The sequence below is a fragment of the Chionomys nivalis genome, chromosome 24 (genome assembly GCF_950005125.1).
Source record: "Chionomys nivalis chromosome 24, mChiNiv1.1, whole genome shotgun sequence".
In the NCBI taxonomy this organism is placed as follows: Eukaryota; Metazoa; Chordata; class Mammalia; order Rodentia; family Cricetidae; genus Chionomys; species Chionomys nivalis.
This window is the reverse complement of record NC_080109.1, coordinates 19,064,439-19,085,832: the sequence shown is the minus strand read 5'-3', so window position 1 is coordinate 19,085,832 and position 21,394 is coordinate 19,064,439. Positions and strand designations below refer to the sequence as shown.

Below are 21,394 nucleotides of genomic sequence, written 5' to 3'. Positions count from 1 at the left end.
TATACTTGAATGTTTGTTTCTCGGTTAGTGGACTGTTGAGGAAGGATTAGGAGATGTGGCCTTGTTGGAGGAGATATCACTGGGGGTAGGCTTGGAGGTTTTAAAAGCTCAACATCCAGCCACAAAATTCCTCCAATCCCTGGGTTTGTCCCAAGATCAGACCACATAATCCCTCCAAACCCAGTCCATCCTGGAAAGTTCTGCCCCACCCTCCAAGAAACGCTATATAAAGCTTGTCTTCTGCTCAGTTTTCTGCTGGTTCTTCTGCCGTTTCTTGTCAGGCAGAGGCAGTCACCCTCCCTCCCTAGGTCTTAAATCTTGTGTGAGGTTTGTTGTGAGGTGTGACTTCGTGGTTTTCCTTGACTCCCAACTGCCGGGATACCGTTCCGGTCTTAGCTGTAACACTTACTCGTACCAGGCCCGGTCTTCCACTCCCACGCTGCCTGCACCTTGCAGGTCAGTTCTCAGCTACTGTTCCAGCCCTGTGCCTGCTTGCCTGCTTCCCTGCCGCCATGATCCCCACTGTGATTAAATACTTCCTCTTATAAATGCTCAATTAAATGCTCCCTTTTATAAATCGCCCCAGGCATGGTATCTCTTTGAAGCAGCAGACCAGTAACTAGACAAGGTCCTCACTGATTGGCCTCCTGTTCATCACCCTGACTGAGCAGAGGGGACTGTGCTAGTTTATCCCTAGGGATCAGTATTGCCCCCTACCCCACCAAAGCAAATGGGAAATGCATAGTGCTGTGCAGCTTAGGTAACTGGTTCGTATGTGATTCCTCAGCCTGATGTTGACCAGGGGGAAGGGGAGGAGCCATAATTCTCTCTGGTGGGAGGCGGACCTGGCAGATGGCAGGGTTTTCCTTTCGTATATTGCAGAATCTTCCAGATTTCCTGTCTGTCCCCTCACAGGTTGACTCTGGCTTTCTGGGAGTTATCCCTCTTCTAGACTTCCCTTTTGGGGGCAGATAAGCACTGATCCCCACCCCCTCCCGGTTAGAGTAGGTGCCCACTATTGCATCTCTTGATGCCATACTTATTTTCCGGTCTTGAGGAAGTGAGTTAGTTAAATTTCCAACTGAGAATCGACCCCAGCGATGGCTCACAGTGTGTTCCAAATGTATACAGTCACGTATTTCTTGATATTTCCTGCTCATTTGGTCTACTCTTTGAAACTTCGTGTTGCTTAAAAGACCCATAACAAAAGAAAATCCTATGGCGACGACACTTCGTTACTCTATCTCATTTATTAGCTTCATAATTGTTGCCATTGTACTATTCTGTAAGCCAGAACTATCGCAGAGGGCAAGTAGTTTTAGAGAGAGCGAAGAAAGGTAGGTCGGTTGCTTTACTTTTTCCCACGCCTGACTAGAGGGGAAAGTCACACATCCTCGCAGCTTGTGGAACAGCCGCCGGATCTTTATTAAGCTGGCCAGCAGCAGAAGGTCATCTCCACTCACGAACCGCAGGGCTGGGAGCTCCTCTGGTTTGTAGCACTTGTGGGCAAAGAAAGAGAGGGGCAGAGCTGAGTATCCAGGAGCAGGACGGGCACGGGGAGAGGACCATTTGGAGTTGGAACAGTGGGACCATTTTCCTCTGGAGAAGGAACGGAACTGCCCTGCTGTCGCGTCAGCCATGGTAAGCTTAATGAAGGCCTGAGTCTCAGTAGTTTACCCAGAGGTAGCTTTGCATGCTCAAGCGCATAGCCAGTGCCAGGTGCCTCGAGCGCGTGGTATTTTACATTTTCCCAGTCGCCTCCCAGCAACTGCGAGGAGGCAGGAACCATTCATTCCTTAGTTTATAGTTGAGAAACTGAAGCTCCACTTCACTCGCGTGACCAAGGGGCAACTGCACGCTGCAACTGGATGTCTACCTTCTGAACCCCTGAGTTATGGCCAACATGGATTGTGCTTTGATCAGGTCGGGGCAAAGCACTAGAGTAAAGGTCGCGGAGAGAGCCTGTTCATCCTTCGGGAGCTAATTGTTAGTGGGGAAGGCAGCCATGGTGGTAAGAGAGGCAGCCTGGCTCAGGGACAGGTTCACGGGCAGCTCAGAATGTGGTAAAGTGACGACTTGGTAAAGACCTGGGCAGTCTAGCAGTATCTCCAATACGATTAGAACCGGTTTCCTGGCCCAGGCTAGAGCTTTCTGCCATAGCAGAGAGGAAACAGAAACCTCAAAACACAAACTATAAAACAATGTGGGCAAGGCAGGTGACTGCCGTCATACAGCTAGCTCTTGGTTTGTGCTGCTGGGACTTAAGTCTGAACTGACAGGGATTTTAAGAGAGAAGAAAATGTAAGGTTCGCTTCAGTAACACAGGGCACCTTCGTTGTGAATTCCAAGAACTCTCAGTGGACACATTAGGCATCCATCTATTCCATCAGTAATCAGGTTAGCAAAATTAGTTTACTCTTAAAATCTAAATGATTGGAACTATTTTTCTAATGCGCTTACCGTTACTTTGGTCCCAACGCTGATTCTTGCCTGTTGGCCCATTGCTAGAAAATTAATGGAGACCTTGTCTTGTTCTAAGATGCGAATTCCAATGTGATGGTTCAAAGCCAGAAAAACAGGTTTAAATGAAGCAAAGGACGAGGAAGGCATGGAACTTGACCAGTTCCAAGTTCGTATTCTGTTGCCAGCTTGGTCTGAATATTGGCCTCCCAGGACGTTGATGTAGACCCTGGAAGGAAATTCGAGTCATTGATAGGAGAGCTGCGTGTGGTGGCTTCATACTCGCAATTACAGAGGGCTGTGGCGGGACAGGGTGAGACCTTGGTTTGAAAAACAAACGAAAAAGCCCTACGAGTGGTAGCTCTGTAATTCAAGGCTAAATTATCCCTACCACTTCCTAGCCAAGGCAGATGGGTGACGCTACTCACTTTACACTATTTGGAGTAATGGGTTCAAATCGAAGCATACCGATAAACTGATATAAAAAGGCCGTGTGTGTGTGTGTGTGTGTGTGTGAGAGAGAGAGAGAGAGAGAGAGAGAGAGAGAGAGAGAGAGAGAGAGAGAGAGACAGCGAGCGAAGGAAACCTGGAGGTTTCCTCTGGGAAAAGAAAGGATACAGAGGGGAAGCTGTTTCTGAGAGAGACGGGACCAATGCTTAGATTTTTATCAGTCCAAAATGCAAGACCATAAATTTGGGGGATGCCCAGAGTACTCCTTGTGCAAGAGAGTGGACACAGCTAAAAGTCAAATACCCTTCCTTTTATATTTCTTTTCTTGGGGGGTTAGAGGGTGCTGGTGGCTGAAGCCAAGGCATTGGCCATGCATGTTGGAGCTCTCCCACCGGGCTGCACCACCAGCCATTAAGTACGAGGCTTTGGGGGTCTGGGTGTGGACAGCAGGGGTTCAGGGGTACTTCTGAGTGTGTGGCTATGGAGAGAAGTTCTCCAGGGGAGCAAAGATGTGCTCAGATGAGGTGGGCTTCTCCAACCGTGTGCATTGCCAAGGCCACACATCTACTACATTACAAATATCCTGCTTGCTTGGAGGTTTTGTGGCACTCATCACCGTGACAGCCTACTGGCAACCTCATTCCCATGCTCCCTCACCGTTTTCAGCGGAGGTAACCATCCCTACTGGGAGGGGAGGTCTGTACTCTGAGAAGGTTGGCTAGATTTGACAATGCCCACGAGGGCCCCAGGAGTAAGGGAACTTACCTCTTGTTTCTCCAGCACTGACTGATCACTGATACTAACCTGACAGCAAAAGAAATAAGAAACCAGGAGGAAACCCTACGGGAGCCGGAAAGGGGCGATTTCACACAGCAGTATTTGACCGAACTGCTCTGAATCAGTTCTTTGATGATTCTTGGAGCTTATGCCATAGATTTAGCTGTGTAAGGGTAAAGATTCGGGATACGCCTTCAAGGAACTTCAGGCCACAGAGAAAGGAGACTTACTTCACAGAGGCAGCGAGAAGAGGTTTTGGGGATGGCAGGGACCAGTCAGAGTACCCAAGAATTCAGCTCATAGAGTTGGGGCCCCTGAAATCATCTGGTCTCTATGGGTGACAGTTATTGTAACACTCCACCAAATGTAGCCCAGGCTGACTATTGAATCCCGAAGGATAACTAGAGATTTCCCATTGTACATGGTGTTAGCGGATCAGTCGCTACCGTGGACTAGAAATACAATGCTTCACTGCGTCCCAACTTTGTCAGCAAGGTCCAAAGCTTGCCAGCTGTTGGCAGTTTCCCAAGAGACATTATATACCTACAGATAATTTAAAATCCAACTACGGTGGCTTACACCTGTAATCTAGCTAATCTAGCACTTGGAATGCTGAGGGTCACAAATTTAAGGCCAGCCTGCTCTGTAGAGGGAATTCCAGTCTGGCCAGGGTTACAGAGTGAGGCTGTGTCTACACACACACACACACACACACGCCTTTCTGAAAGGCTTAAATTGTGTTTGAAGTTAGAACCCAAAATTTTTTTCAGATTAAATGAAATAATATGAACGTATACAGTGTATATACTGGTAAATTAAAAGGGAATCAAGACCTTTCTACAGAGATTTAAATCTTTATATTATGATGTGCGTATGCCTGAGGTGCATGTGGTGGGGGTTGCCTGTGAGCCACAGCGTCAGTGGGGAGGTCAAAGGATGACTCCTTGCAGTCAGTTCTCTCCTTCCTCTCTTCTGTGGATCCCAGGCTTGCATGGAAATGCCTTCCCAGGCTTTGTGGCTCCAGAGGTTTGCATATTATTGTCTGGCATGGCTGCAGGAAGCTCACTAGCTGGGAATGTATCTCAGACAGTGAGCAACCTGGCATTGTGTGTCTCTGAGCTATGTTACTTTCTAAAGAAGTTAACTTAGAGAAATCTTTCCAAAGCCATTCTTATCACTGAAGAGAAAAGATACAGTTAAACAATTAGAGTGTAAAACAGAATCAAAACCAAAATAGCAGCAAGGGCCTGAGAAACTTACCAGACATTTCCATTAGGGTGATAGCAGGAGCTTCTCCCAGAGGAGTCGAGCACCGCCAGGATAGCGGGATTGGTGGGTGTGTCTTCTTGGACGATACAAGTGAAACCTTTTGTCTTGTTGGGCACCTGGATAATGGCTAGATTTCCAGATGGATAGCTGAGGTCAGATAAGGTCCTGTGACATTTCTAGTGATCCTGGGCTACGCGTGGAATAAAGTTAATTTATGAGGAGCTTTTTGAAATTATGAAGCATTCTGAAAAGGTCGCTGTTTTAATACAAAAGAAATTTATGCTTTTATATGGATGAAAATATATTTATGAAAGGTAAAAATTCTCAACAAAGTGGTAAGAAATGGAATTAGAGACGTGGAAGAGGATTGTGCAACATGATAAAGTTAAATTTATCCCAAAAGATATAAGGGTGATTCAACATCGAAAATCGACAAATAAAATAAACCACATTAGTAGAATAGAAAGCAAAAAGAGCATGACCATCTCAATAGGTACAGAAAAGTCTTCTGAAAAACCAATACTGCTTCCTGATAAAAAGATTTAGTAGTTCTCAAATAGATCGGAACATCTCAGCTAACAGGGTAGTCACAGAAATACCACAGGCTGGCAGTCTACTTCATGGTATGCTTTCCTGTTAAGGTGAGAACCTAAACAAAGATGTCTATTCCCACAACTTCCCATGCTTAATATTCATATTACAATTTTATTTGTTTATTTATCTGTGTATATGTGTCTATGCGCCACAGAGTGCATGCATACAGAGGTTGGAGAACGATTTGCAGGACTGAGTTCTCTCTCTCTCCATTGTGTGGATCCTGGCAAATTGAACTCAGGTCATCAGGCTTGGTGGAAAAATACCTTTACCCACCATCTTGCTGGCCCCTTCTAGTCAATTTTACATGAACGTCCTAACCATGGAAAATTTAGGAAGGGAAAATGTCTAGATTGGAATGGGAGATAAAAAGCATACTCGGGATCTGTGTATACAGAAAGCCTCAGGGACACAGCAAAACAAAACTTTAGAACCAGTGAGTGAGTTCAGGAGGACTGTCACCATAGGCTGCAAGACAAAATCAACTCGGTTTCTTTATCTTAGCAGAGACCATTTGAAAACGGAATTAAGAAAACCATCACACTTGTAGCAGATCCGAAAGAAAGCCCACCGAGCGTGTCTGGTGGTGTTAATCGGGTCTGTGTGCAAAGGATGTTCAGAGACAAGGGTAATCAAGACTAATTTGGAACATCAGCCACAGCCTCTAAGAGTGCTAAGAATTAAAGTTGTGACGTGAAACCATTAGCAGTAAAAGTTGGCACCTCCACTCTGTCTCACGGGGACGCCAGCTTTGTCGTTTGTAACCGCGAACGTATTTTCCTGGTTTATTGTTAGGGTTTGCCTAAACATCTGGGACGCTGACCGAAAATGACAGGAAGCACTCAGTTCATGAAAAGTTCTCTTTGGGTTTTTGTTTCTTTCTTTTCTCCAGAGACTCTGAGTGGCTTTTATGCCCAAACTCTATGGCCTGGCTGTCTGAGTGGCCTATGATGAAGTGGCTAGTGACTTAGTTCGTGGGTGTATTAACTGGTCTGTGGTTTGGGGGTAAAAAACATCAGAGCTGGAAATGCTCAAATTTCTCATCTAGAATTTCTTCTCCTAGGGATTGAACTCAAGGAAATACACTGTAAGTGCGTAGCAGGTGAGGCAGAGAGCTGTCCCCACTGATGGGCTCACAGACTCAGCACTGTCTGGTACAAAATGTGGAGTGTCTCAATGTCAATGGCATTTTATATTCTCTTACCATTATATAAAAGAGCCCATTCAAAGGGAAATATATGATATATATATATGCATATATTAATCTCAGTAATATGGAAGCTTATAGACTCAGGACAGTATAAGGGAAGGTGAATTTCAAATGTCATCTGCTTTTCTCTGGATGGTAGAATTCTGGGAGTATATATGTATTTTCTGGATGCCCCCCCCCATTCTCTCTCTTTTCTGTCCTGTCTTTTCTGTCTGGCCCTCCCTCTCTTCTTCCATTTTCTATTGGGATAAACACTAAGGCCTAGTACATGTGGTCTGTCACAGACCTCCTCCCCAGCTCTTTTGTGATTTTTGATTTTGGGATTGGTTCACTCTAATTTGCCCAGGCAGGTCATGGACTTGCTATCTTCCTGCCTCATCTCCCACCTCAGCCTCCCTCACCTCATCCTCCCCCACCTCAGCCTCCCTCAATCTCATCCTCCTCTACCTCAGCTTCCCATACCACAACCTCCCCTACCTCAGCCTCCCATACCTCAGCTTCCCTCACCTCAGCCTCCCCCACCTCAGCCTCCCCCACCTCAGTTTCCCTCACCACAGACTCCTTCACCTCAGCTTCCCATACCTCAGCCTCCCAAGTAGCTGAGGCTACAAGCCTATGCCATCAGGCCCTGCCTGTTTTCTTTCTTGGGAAGTAAAGCTAATACAATAACGCATGGAAAGAAAGGATACAATATTTGTGTTGTTCCATCTGGAAAGGAGGTGAGAAACTTGCTTCCGTGTTTGTAGTGCTTCTCCAAGAGCTCATTCCTCACGATCTGCATGTACAGTAAACAACATTAACTGCTGGCTGCTGATGTCACACATGGAGCAAACCATTTCCTTACTTTCTGTGCTTAGCCCTACTTCAGCAACATGGGACAGTCAGCAGCAATGGTTTACAGATCATCTGAACGCCTGCAGTGTTGTGTAATAAGTCCCTTCTCATCGCTTATCTATTGAAAGTTTTAATTTTTTCATATTTATTATCATAAGAAACAAAAGGAGACAAACCGGTCACACCACAATGGTAACAATCATATCCTTATTGTAAGATATTCACACATCTGTGGAAGTGCTGGGCTGAAGGGGTATTTTATAAATCTGACCTACTTTATTGTGGAGTAATCTTTTCGTACACCGTGAAGATGTGTCTTTGCCAAGGTGCCCTCTGATTAGTTTAATAAAGAGCTGAATGGTCATTAGCTAGGCAGGACTTCTGGGTCCAGAGAACTCTGGGAAGAAAAAAGGCAGGGTCACGAGCCAGTTGCAGAGACAGAGCAAGCCATGCAGGAGAGGAAAAAGCCACCAGTTACATAGTAGCAGGTAGGTGAGTAGAAATGGGTTCATTTAAGTTGTAAGAGCTAGTGGGGCAAGCCTAAGCTATAGGGCGAGCTTTCAAAATTAATAATAAGTCTCCATGCCGTTCTTTGTGAGCTGGTGGTCCAAAGAACAATCTGTCTACACTGCTTTATTCACCTTTCCCCTTGGGTTAGGGATTGAGCCCAGGGCCCTGCATATGCTAGGGCCCTGCAACGCTAGGCACTTTCTACCCAGCTACCTCCCCAGCAATAAGCCTGTGAGGAGACAGTGAAGATGCAGGAAGATGACCATCGTGGCTCCAAGTCCAACCCCTTTTATATGGAAGTTCAGTGTGAACATGAATCCATAGCTGATAATACTGATGATAAATTGAGGATTTGGTTCAATTCTATGCATTCCTGATCTTGGCTTGCACTAAAACGGGACAAGAATTCCTAGGGTGAAATGATCTAAGGTTTTGGATGAACATTGTCATTTACTTTGAAAACTTACTGTTCCGTCTGGAAATGACAGCCTCTTCAAAAGTGGGGGGGGGGGAGGCTATTGTTTCCAGAAGCTATGAAATATGGAATACTTCAGACAAGCGCCAGAGGATGTTATTTCAGCCGCGAGTAATTGTGAAACAAACGCTGTGCCATGACCACACAAGGTCCTAAATGGAACCAGAGGTTCCAGTAGTCTCCTACTGTGCTCCCTGCAGTGTACACAGCCCAGTGTGCCCATGCTGGTATGCCTACCCTGGTGTGTGCAGCCCAGTGGGCCAAGTCCAGTATCAGCACCCTGCCAAGATGCATCTGACAGTGTGATTTGATGGTAATTTCTGTGCACTTCTGTAGTTCGTCATTTAGATGTTCTCTTTTTTAATGTACTATACATGGCGTGTGGTGGTTTGAATAAAAATGGCCCCCATAGGCCCACAGGGCACTATTAGGAGCTGTGGCATTGTTGCAGTGGATATGGCCTTGTTGGAGGAAGTGTGTCACTGGAGCTGGGCTTTGAGGTCTCAGATGCTCAACCTATACCCAATGTGACAGTCTCTTCCTGCTACCTCCAGATCTGGACAAAGAACTCTCAGCTCCGTCTCCAGCACCATGTCCACCTGCATGCAGCCATGCTTCCCGCCATGATGACAACGGACTAACCCTCGGAACTGTAAGCCAGCCCCAATTAAATGTCTTCCTTTATAAGAGTTGCTGCGGTCATGGTGTCTCTTCATAGCAGTAGAGATGCTAAGATAGCTAGGATCATCTGTTGTAATTGTCAGGTCTTCTTTCTTCAAGGGAAGACCCCTCTCCTTGAGCCGCTGCGCTGCAGTGACTTTGATTTGCTCGTGGTTTTCTGCGCCTGTTTGTCACTGCTCATTGTGGGTGAGGGACCCCAGGTTTCTCCATCTTTTGGCTGATAGAAGCCCGGATAACTAGAACATTCTTAAGCATGTCTGCATGCTGGTATTAAGTTCCTGTAGGGTATGCCTCCACCTAGATGACTTTATAGTTCTGTGTCACATACCATGTCACAGAAAATGCTCCGGTTCGCTCCCCAAAGCTCAGCTCTATCAGAGTTTATACTGTTACCAGTGTGGTTAGTGTGTAATGAATTTTCATTTCTCGGGTGACGAAGGAAGCTGAACAGGCTTTTGTATGATTTCAGTCATCTGCATTTTCTCTCGTGAAAAGTTTCTGTTTGAATTTTGGCAAAGGGCTCACTTTTCTGTAGAATACACTTTTGTGTTTCTTTGTTTTGTTTCTGACAAAGGGTCTTACTATATAGCCCTGGCTAACTTGGAACTCGCTATGTAGACCAGGCTGATCTTGAACTTACAGAGATCTGCCTACCTCTGCCTCCTTCCACTGGGATTAAAAGTATGTACTGCCACACCTGGAAAAATTAACTCTTTCATCTTGATTTTTAAAAATTCTTCATAAATTTAGAGTATAAGACCTTTCTTTATATGCCATATGTAATTAAATGATTCTTCATTTTTTTGCTTTGTTTTTTAAAATCTTAATTTAATTCATCAAGTCCTTGCCAAATACTGCTTTAAGGTATAAGTCTGTTCTATGATGTCAACAAAATACATTGTACAGCACAAATTGGACTGAGTTATAAAATAAAAGAGACATGATGTGGGGAGGGGTTGGAGGGGAATGAGAATTGAATCTGGAGAGAGTTAGGAAGAAGAGCTGGAGATGAATATAATTGGAATACACTGAATGTATGTATTAAATATGATGAAAATACACCACATGCCTATATGAAATCCTCAAATAGTATACATTTGAGAAAACGAAAAGAAGCCAGGCAGGGGTGGTGCACACCTTTAATCCCAGCACTCAGGAGGCAGAAGCAGGGGGATCTCTGTGAGTTCCAGGCCAGCCTTGTCTACAAAGAAGTACCAGGACAGCCAGAGCTGTTAAACAGAGAAGCTCTGCCTTGAAAAACAAAACAAAACACAACAACAAAAAAAAAAAAAAGAAAGAAAGGTTAATATTTATAGTTTTGTATGTTGTGTCTCGGGATTTAATCTCCTCCAGAATTGGTTTCTACATACGGTGTGAGGCAGTCCTTCCAGTTACATTAATAAAGAATACGGCCGCCCAGGCCAAGCTGACCCAGACTAGACATTCAAAAGACTTTCTTTCTTCACTACCCTTCAGTGGCCCTGCTGTCAGCAGTTATGAATGCATGTCTGCTGGTGTTTAAGTCTAGACTGTTCTGTGGCTCTGCTGATCTTTTCCGCAGCATCACCCTTACTTAATCGCTGTATCAGCAGAGGTCTACAGCTCCCTTCGGTTTTTTCCCAGGGTGTCTTGGTAATTCTAGGTTCTTTATACTTCTACATAAATTTTACAATCAGTATATGAAGATTCCCCTCAATATATGTAAAATACACTCGTCTTAGAACCCAGTTGTTGTAGGAACTACTTTGGCCAATAGCCTTTAAGGTACCGGCCCATATCGGGCGTGGCCTCATGTGCTATAAATGCTGATGAAAAGCATGTGTGGGTCTCTTGGCTGCTGGATTCGGTTCCAGTTCCTAGCACATGCAGAGGACTGCGGATTGCTGCTCTTTCTGTGAGTTTATCCCCAGATAAATAAACCTTTGTTATACTCCATTCCGGGCTATTGTGGAACTCTTTTGTAAGCCAACAACCTGTGGAGATTGCATTGGGTCATTTAAGAGAGGAGTGTCCCCTTTAAAATTCTTCCTCCTTAACTACAGGAACGTGGAGGTGCACTGCAAACATAGAACACTTTAAACGCCAACACAATTCTGAGGAAGTAAGGTTAGGACTTCGGTGATGTTTCCTCCCGCCTTTTAATTTTTTAAGAGTTCCAGATGGTCTTTAATGTACAACTATCACATTTTAAGGCCAAAAGGCTTTAACTAAAAATATTATTAATAAGACATAAAGTGTAGAAACAGTTGCAATCCCAAGTCTGTACCAGTTATTTTTGAGAAATAGCAATGGCCCATGCAGTGAAGCTCTGTGAGAACTTTTGTTTTAAGCAAAATTGTCTTAAAAAAAATCAAAAACAAAATTTGTAAAAGAGTTACCTTTCCACACATTTTCCTGGAATCACAGCAAGTGATGGAGATGTTCCCCATCAGAATATCATCTTCGTCGTCATCGCTCTTCTTTTCCGGAATATCCAGAGAAAGCTGGTAAGAAATTGTCTTCAAGGGCTTTGTATCTGTGGGAGAAAAAGTTCTCAGGAAAGCACATATATGCTTTGCCTTAAAAAGAACTTTATAATGAAATTCAAACCCTGTGGCAAATGCATCGATTTATCACACGTTTTTTTTTAATGGAAGAAAAATAAGGATCTCTATTAAATTTAAATTAGGAAGAGGTTCTTTGATTTAAAAATGATCATAATTTTCTATTAAATAGAAAATGAAAATTCCTCTGAGAGAGTTTTCATTATGAGGAATTTCCAGGCTTTGAGTTCCTCCCTCCCTCCCTCCCTCCCTCCCTCCCTCCCTCCCTCCCTCCCTCCCTCCCTTCTGTCCTTCATCCCTCTATCCCTCACTCCTTCCTTTCTTTTTTTTTCTTTCCTTTTTTTGGGCACAGGGTCTGAATTATATAGCTCTGACTGCTTGACGAAGTAGTTGAAGTAGACGAAGCTGATCTCAAACTCCCAGAGCCTGACCAGAGCGCTGGGATTAAAGGTGTGTGTGTCCCCATGCCTGGTGGCCTTTAGTTTCAATAAGAAACAGTGAATTTCAAGACTCTCCCCCTCTAATATTAGATATTTAGTTACAAAAATACAAACTGAACTGACTAAGTTCCTCTTCAATAACAGAAGGAGCTTGTTGCTGACTGAGAAAATTATTTCTTCTAAATACTATGTGTTATTTCTGACACAAAACTCAGTCCTTCAACTGCTCCTGTTCTGTGCCCACACTGACTAGCCCTGGCGAGTACAAGAAGGAAGCATTCAAATGTCTTTTAACAGGCTTTCCACATCTACGTTAGAGATAAGAGTGAAACATGAAACGTGTGCTTCCTATCGCCAGAGACACAAGCTTGACAACGCTCAGTCGCTGTCTAAGCAGTGCTCTGGGGATGTTCCTGGTTCACTTCATCTAATAACGATGAGACGAAGACTAAGAATTCTAAAGCCAGAGAGCCTAAACCCCAGGTTTCTTGACCCATTTTACCCATAGACACAGACTCTATGACACTTTCAAATGAACGCTCTCAGCATTTCTGTAACGTGCTGATTTTATGCCTTGGCTCAACATCTGAGCTTTCTGATGCCGAACAGCATCCCCGACAACCCCCTTACCATCTTCAACTAACGGGGTGCTCGGTTCATGGGAGACTATTGCGAAGTGTCTGGCCATTTGACGTTCTTGTTTTCTACAAAATCAAAACCGTCAAGCGTAAATCGGAACTGTGGTTGAAAGCGGGAATAGCGTACTACAAATTTCAACTGCTCAAGTACCATCTTTTGCTATTTTCATCTGTTATCACTTATAAATCCAGCTTATGTCATCAGAGCATGTGAGTGGGCTCATAGGGCAAATTTCTCGAGCATAGGAATTTTGAATTGCGCTGATAATTTATAATTGACAATTTCTACTTTAAGCCATTGAGCTCACTAGGTTCCATCTCTACTATCATCATCATCATCATCATCAACATCATCATAACCATCATCATCATCATCATCAATACCATCATCATCATCAATACCACCGTCATCATCATTATCATAACCATCATCATCATCATTACCATCTTCATCATCATCATTGTCATTATTTAGTATCTGTGTATGTGGTGCTAGGGATTCAATTCAGGGCCTTGTGTAGACAAGGGAATCATTCTTGAACTAAGGTTCTTCTTGGAACTTTTGAATCTCATGACATCTACCAGGAATATTATAATGAGTTTGCTTTAGTTCATTTCTATTTCTTTATATGAAACATATCCTCATAATTATGTATTTTGAGAGACCAGGATTCATTTTATGAGATGCTCCTCGGTTAGTGTTTCCTGTCTGGCTCAGTACGAGGACCCTGCCTTACCTCTGTATGGCTTTTTCCTTTGCCTTGAGTCTATCGACATCACTGCCATGGGCTGCATGAGGATGAATACTGATTAAGTCCGTCTTAGTACTTTGGATGTTTAGCCTTTCCTCATTGATATAATCAAGAAGATTTTGTAACTGAAGACAACAGAAGGCCTGAAAGACAAAGAGGGTATGATCCGGTTATGGGTAAGAAACAGGTGAAGAGGATCAGAGGGGTAAAAACCCAAAACCACCAATGAGATATGGATAACAAGAGGCCATAACTCTTTTAGTAGCTTTGTTAAGATAAAGTTTACACACCGTGACACAATTCCTCTGCTTAAAAAATTATTTCAGCTGGTTTTTAGTATTTTCAGAGCAACCATTACCAGTCATTTCAGATAAAACCTGTACCCATGGACAGTAATTCCGCCAGGAGCTGCCACAAATTACTAATCTGCTTGCTTCCTTGTTTTTGAGTCAGCAACTCATGGTTCCCAGTTTACTTTCAGCCAAAGATGACCTTGAACTTGTAATCTCCCTGTCTCCACCTCCCAAGCTCTGGGAGTACCACAAGTGCCACCATGTGAAGAACCAGCCTGTCTCCGTCTTAGGCTCGAAAGCCATCTCATCGTAAAGACAAACTAGGTTCATTCCTACTTATGATTAAACCTCTGTTTCTCAAGGTTTGGTCTATGCCCCGTCTGTAACCTTAACTACAAATGATTCTGTACTGTCTGTTTCAGGATTGGCAATCATGTCTTTACTTCAAAAAATTAATAACCGTCTTGCAACCCTACCTTTGTTTCAAAAGGGTTGTTATGACTACCTTCTTTTGGCTACCTGTTGTTCAGACCCCCTTGCAATCATGTTTTTGTTTCAGGAGGTCGTTATGACTAAATTGTTATGTTCTGCTCCTGTAACCCTGCCTATTTTGCCACCAAATTCCCCATTTGGGAAGCCATACCCCTGAGCTATTAAAAACTTTGTCTTCCTCACATCCAATGTTGACTTCTTGAACTCTGCCTTAGTGGAGTCAGCTTGTGTACACAAATAAAAAAAGCATGCTTTAATTAATTGCTTGCTTTAATTAATTTGGCCATGATCATTTGGGTCACTGATCTTTCCCTTCCCATATTTGGTGTTAACACATGCCCCTCTTATTCGGTAGCAGCGATAAAACCCAGGGCTTTGGGCATGCTAGGAAAACCCAGCCCCAGGCCTCAGCCCTGAACCTGCTTTCTATCTCTCCATGGTTGTCTGTTTTCACACCTGATGCCCCTGAACCACACAGCAGATGCTAGTTTATGACTGGCCTTCTTACTTAGTGTGGTGTCTCGGCCTCGCCCATCTTGTAGCATGTTTCAAGACTTCCATTTTGTCTGGGTGAATAATAACCGATTGTCCTGATGCATGTTTCCACTTTTGTGCATGAAGAGTCATGAGTGTTTGCTTACAAATTTCAGATACACGTTGTCCATTTTCTTGGGTATAAACCTAGGAAGAAAACTGCTGGCAATTATGTAGGTTAGTGCAAAACTACCTACATAATTTTGGACCACAGCTTTTAAATTATTGTAACTGGTCTCAAACACATATTTATTAATCAAAATAGGAATTATTTCAATCACCCCACTTTTCCTTTTCTCCTTCCTTGCTTCCTTCCTTGCTTCCTTCCTTGCTTCCTTCCTTGCTTCCTTCCTTGCTTCCTTCCTTGCTTCCTTCCTTGCTTCCTTCCTTGCTTCCTTGCTTCCTTCCTTGCTTCCTTCCTTCCTTCCTTCCTTCCTTCCTTCCTTCCTTCCTTCCTCTCTTTCTTTCTTTTTCAATGAGAAACCAGTTATTTATGCCCTGTGGCATAAATCTCATGTTCAACAAACTCTTAGAAAGCACGTTCTGCTTTATGTTGGTTGTGGAAGTGTTTTACTTACAAAAAGTTGTCAAAATCCTTAAAGAAGTAGCAGTCAGTTGGCCGGAGGTCAGGTGATGGAGGTGAATGGGGTCAAATCCAGTAGCCCAATCCACCGGCCAGATTCATTCAGCCGTTGAAGCATTGCGTATCCAGCATTTAGGTGCTGCCATGGAGAAGAACCGCACATATTCTGTTGACCAATGCTGGCATCACGGGATGCATTTCTCTTCCATCTCACGTACTTACTGAGTGCACTTTGGATCCGTATCTGATCCGCAGCCTAAGTGCTAGGTTCTTGTTTTCTCCATCGATGGTAATTGAAAGCTTTGCTAGGTATAGTAGTCTGGGCTGGCACCCGTGGTCTCTTAGTGTCTGCATAACACCTGTCCAAGACCTTCTGGCTTTTATGGTTTCCATTGAGAAGTCAAGTGTAATTCTGATATGTCTGCCTTTATAGGTTACTTGGCCTTTTTCCTTTACAGCTCCTAATATTCTTATTCTGTATTTTTAGTGTTTTGGTTATCATGTGACCAGGGAACTTTTCTTTTTTGGTCCAGTCTATTTGATGTTCTGTAAACTTCTTGCATTTTCCCAGACACGTGCCATAGGCTAGGGAAGTTTTATTCTATGATTTTGTTGAATATATTTTCTGTGCCTTTAAGTTGGACTTTTTTCTCCTTCTTCTATCCCTGTTATTCTTAAATTTGGTCTTTTCATAGTGTCCCAGATTTCCTGGATATTTTAAGTTTGTCATTTGTTGGATTTAACATTTTCTTTGACCATTGAATCTATTTCCTGTATCAAATCTTCAACGCCTGAGATTCTCTCTTCCATCTCTTGTATTCTGTTGTTTATGTTTGCATTTATGGTTCCGGATCATTTACCCAAACTTTCCACTTCCAGAATTCCCTCAGTTTGTGTTTTCTTTATTGTTTCTATTTCGGTTTTCAAGTCTTGAATTGTGTCTTCCACCTATCTGATTGCTTTTGTTTGTTTGTTTGTTTTCTTTAACAGGTTTGTTGATTTCTTCCAATTTTTTTTGTTGGCCTTTTCCTCTACTTCTTTAATGGGATTTTTTTATTACCTCTTTAAGGAACCTCAGTCATCTTCATAAATTTATTTTTCAGGTCGTTTTCTTCTGCTTCGTCTGCACTGGGGTGTTCAGATCTTGCTGTTGTGGAGCCACTAGTTTGGGGGTGCTGCATTGCTCTTCACGTTGTTGAGTGTATTCTCGTCTTGTTGTCTACCCATCTCTTCTTCCAGTTGGCATGGGTGGAGCCTGCGCTTCAGGTTCTTCTTCCAGTTGGTGTAGCTGGGGGCTGTGGCTCCTTTCAACGCTCCTTCAGGTCTAGGCAGAGCAGAGCTTCACGTGATTTCTCCTCCAGGAGCAAGCAGACCTAAGGCTCAGATGGTCACTCCTCGAGGTGGAGGCAGTGCCACCGTTCTGGTCACTCACTGCTCCCCTATGGGTCGCTTGCTGCTCCAGGCAGGCCAGTTGCTCAGGCCTCTGGTGCTTCTGGGCGGGTCCCTTGCTCAGGTCTCCTCTGGTGCTCCCAGAGAGGTCAGTTGCTTGGGCCTCCTCTGGGATTCACTGCATCCCTATCATTTTTAATGGATTCGGAAGCAGCTTGGTCTGCATTCTGCTTACTCTGGTAAAATTTATCCTTCTCAGATTTTATGGTATTTGATGACTAGGCAAGGGATAGCTTCACAAATTTAACAGCCCCCTCCCCCAAAGGCTAATATCACCTTGGTAGTTCATTAGTTAAGTTTCTTGTTAAAAAAAATACAAACTTGTTTGCCTTGTTCACAAGCTTTATAGTAAAGGATAAACAGGTTTCGGATGTAACTTTTCACTAAAGGAACACAGAAAATGATTTAAGATATATAAATGCAAGCTATAAAGGTATTACTAAATCATTTAAGGTGTATAAAGATGTTTCGGGCATTAGTCCCCCTCCTGGGGTTTTGGAGGTTCAGAGTTTTAGCACTGAACCTGTGCTTCAGGTTCTTCTTCCAGTTCTGATAAGATAACAAAGCACTAACTATTGACTCTTCAGTCACATGCTCAAGATTTCAAATTTCCTTAGCTGTCTTTTAAGTATAGACTTAAAGGTGTGGCTCAGCAGCCTGCAAGCAGACTCTAGACAAAAGAAAAACGTTCATGCCTTTTAACCCTAACCTTTGCTGTGACACCAAGGTGTAAACCTGTTCCAGCTGCTCTATAGACACCTGCATCTTCCTGGGGAAAGAATGCTGCTATTTTTTCAAAAAAATCTGGCCTGGTTGAGACCATTATTGAGTCATTGCACAAACTGTCTGAGGAATTTTGCTAATACAAGTGGGGCACATCTCCATTCCATTCTTTCTGGAAATCTTTGCTCTTCCCATGACTAGCCCCATTCATGGGGCCGGTGGTAATTATTTTTTTTCTCCTAGCAACTTGCCTTCTCTTCTTCTTCTTCCAGGAACTGGTTCATGAAGTCTCTAGGGTGGCAGTTAACTGAATGGTTTTTTTACCCATACTTCCCACTGAGCCTGGGCCCAACAACTCTTGACTACCCTCTCCCCATGGCATCCCATGCTAACAGGAAGTAGCCAGATTTGAACCGGCATCCATATACCCATAAAGGTCAGGATGTTTGGTTGGTACCTCCAGCTCACCCCTGTGTGATCTGGAAAGCCCCATTTCCCCCCTCCCCTCTCCTTCTTTCTCTCTCCAAACCCCACCCTCTAAGAGAATCTCCAACAAAGAAAAGATACCAAAAAACCCAGTTCAGAATTCCTGGCAAATATTGCAACTACTTCTCCTGTTGCCATCAGCAGCCCACCTAAACATTCTAGCTTTTGATGGACACAAACCCAGCCTGTGGCAGACACATCATCATCCCTTGCCTACGGGCTATATAGTCTCCCTGGCACGTGGCTTCTCCAGCCTCAATCTCTGGGACTGGAGAACCTGCTTGGGAGTTGCTTTGCTCAAATATACCTGTTATTATACTTTTTTCAATACAGCTTGATCTGGCTTACTACATGGGTAGAGAAACCTAATATTGGGGAACAGAAAACCTATTACTCATTTCTTTTGTGGAAAGTTTGTTAACATTTCTTCTCTTCCCTCCCTTTAGCCCACTCTGTTCAGGGCCATATATATATATATATATATACACACACACCAACCTGGCCTCAAACCGTCTATTCTTATTTCTACCTTCTGAGTTCTGTGGGGGCCCACAGATTTTGGGCTTATTTTTGTTTTTTCAAAGTAACAGATGTGGTTATAAACAAGAGATCCTGACCTAGGGTGTGGTTAATTAGTATTTTGAGTCTGGAGGTGGATCCTCTCCACCTGGACCAAAGGTGGGAGAATTCAAGCCTATTCCTAATATCATGCTAATGAAGTCTGTTGCCTCCCCCCTCCCCTTTTATTTTTTTATTTTTTATTTATTTATTTTTAATATTTATTTATTTATTTATTATGTATGCAATATTCTGTCTGCGTTATGCCTGCAGGCCAGAAGAGGGCACCAGACCCCATTACAAATGGTTGTGAGCCACCATGTGGATGCTGGGAATTGAACTCAGGACCTTTAGAAGGGCAGGCAATGCTCTTAACCGCTGAGCCATCTCTCCAGCCCCTCCCTCCCTCCCGTTTTAGAGGGAAGTATATAAGCTTGTGGAAAATAAATGCGGATGGTTCAGTGTTTGGTGGATTTCCCTCCCGATGCTGTTCTGTGTTTCTGCCTTTTATTTCTCTCCTATTTCTGTTCCTTTTGCTTAATAATCTAATCCTCACACTCCTGCCCTAGTGCGTGTGAATTTTGTTGAGGCTGGACACTGGCTGTTCTGGGATGATGTATGTCTGCCACGACACCAGGCTGGACCCCGACATTTCTGGGATGATGTGTGTGTGCCCCAACACCAGGATTCACCCTGACAAGTTCTGGGATGATGTGTGTGTGCCCCAACACCAGGCTGGACCCCGACATTTCTGGGATGATGTGTGTGTGCCCCAACACCAGGATTCACCCTGACAAGTTCTGGGATCATGTGTGTGTGCCCCAACATCAGGATGGACCCCAACAGTTCTGGGATGACGTGTGTGTGCCCCAACACCAGGCTAGCCATCAAGTCAGCTTCTTCCCAGCTTTGTCAACCCATTCCTCTCGGTCTTTTAAATGATATCTGTCCTAGTGAATGCGATGGTTGTGATTGGCATCTCCTTGACAGGTAACACACAGGCCTTAAGAAAAATCACATAAGGGAAAGAAGCAGGGGAAAATATTACGTGCGTTACAGTTCCTCCATCAAACCTTACTTAGAACTAACTTACACGCTTTTGATGCTCAGTGTCAGTGTTGTGAGAGCAAATGTCCGCATCGGAAAGGAGCGACCGTAGAACACCTCCACAGAATTCACACTCGAGGACTAGGTCTTCCTCATCCTTCCGAGAAAGGGAGAGAAAGAGAAAGGAACTGAAGAAGTGCCCTGGGGCCCAGCAGACCTAAGGGGAACTGGAGTAGCTTTGTGGGCAGTGAATATCTATCAGGGCAAAAAAGGCAGTGGGGGATGGGCCGATTTTCTGAGAACACTTGTCCCTGAAATACCTGATGGGGACCTTTTAAGGGTCTGAGGTTTTGTGGCTGAAGGGATCGAGCTAGCAAGGTCCGTGTAGTCTAGTGAGTGGCATCGCTTCTGCCCAAGGGCTAGAAGGGAAGAAGCCACCTGAGATGTGTTTGGAGTGCTGTTCTCTGGTCCTGCTTGTGTGGTAGAGCTCAAATTGACCGCGTACAATTGCCAACTTTCTATAGTCAACCAGAGTCTTTCCTTCAGGGGGACCCCTGATTGGGGTTCTGAACTCCACGGGGCAATCCAGGAAGAGAAGAAGCAGATGAGGGGGAAACAAACAAAACAGAAGTCAGGGTGGCTCAGGTAAGTCTCTTCTGAGGGGTTCCTGAACTGAGGCCATGTTGGTAATTCAATACACCTATGATTGCAGGGCATCCTGGGCAGGTGAGTAGCTGTGCCTCAGAAAAATCCTCTAGGGAAAGACTCAGAGGTGCCTTTCGGATCATAAACAGCCCTGGCACATCTGTATTTGCCGTCTAAGCTGTCCTCTGAGACGGGCAAAGTCCCCAGTTATCAAGGTGATGGCCTTAGCTGGTGCCGCTGGGGATGGACCACTCGAGTAAAGACATCTATATCTGCAGGCTTTTGAAACTGTCCTACAACAAGCTCGGCGCCCTGTCAACAGCAGAGTGCTGAGGGGGCAAAGCCATGCAACGGAGAGGTGCTGGTGGGAAATATGGGGCCACCCTGAAGTGATGACTGTTTCTGTACAAGAGACTTGGTGGTACATCCTTTGGTTCATGATTCTTTCATCCCTTCACCTGAGAACGAAGCAAGACAGAGATCCCTTGGAAGACCACGGGCAGCAGTGGACTCTTCACAGGAAGAGTGTGGGGAGAGGAGGGTTAGACAGGCCAGCTACCTCCGCTCCTGAACGCCAACTCATGGCAATGCTACCTGCAGTGTCTGCCTCCAGAGCCAAAGGAGCCAGCCTTGTCTAGGTCAGGACATCCTCCTGGAGAAGAAGCCACAAGGCTTTTTTTTATGGTCAAGTCCATCTCTGGGTCAGAGGAAGACTGTAACCCACTACCTCCAGAGACTTCTGGCTCAGAGGAATCAAAGCGCTTGGTTCAGGTAAAAATTGCAGTCTGAAGAGTCTAGTTTGCAGACCTGGGTGAACAGCTGAGCCAATAGCTGTTGGTGATAAGTTGTGTGGTATTTAACGTGTTGCCCTTTATTAGTACCACATGGTTCAGCTACTGTGCACAATGGCAATGAGCTGCACATCAGTGCGTTCACACAGGGTCTCATCGG

General features: G+C 44.3%; 1 protein-coding gene across 1 annotated transcript in view; it reads right to left on the bottom strand.

Moving 5' to 3' along the window:
• Positions 1 to 1,235: 1,235 nt before the first annotated feature.
• Erich6 (glutamate rich 6) overlaps positions 1,236 to 21,394 on the bottom strand; it is a 29,749-nt gene continuing 9,590 nt past the window's right edge. Inside the window, exons 8-16 of the mRNA XM_057756726.1 lie at positions 19,880 to 19,955; positions 15,974 to 15,993; positions 13,619 to 13,776; positions 12,874 to 12,947; positions 11,639 to 11,775; positions 7,450 to 7,535; positions 4,948 to 5,103; positions 2,461 to 2,689; positions 1,236 to 1,499 (exon numbers count right to left, since the gene is read on the bottom strand). Of these exons, the coding sequence (XP_057612709.1) occupies positions 1,236 to 1,499; positions 2,461 to 2,689; positions 4,948 to 5,103; positions 7,450 to 7,535; positions 11,639 to 11,775; positions 12,874 to 12,947; positions 13,619 to 13,776; positions 15,974 to 15,993; positions 19,880 to 19,955 (1,200 nt within the window). The remainder of the gene's footprint in view (positions 1,500 to 2,460; positions 2,690 to 4,947; positions 5,104 to 7,449; positions 7,536 to 11,638; positions 11,776 to 12,873; positions 12,948 to 13,618; positions 13,777 to 15,973; positions 15,994 to 19,879; positions 19,956 to 21,394) is intronic.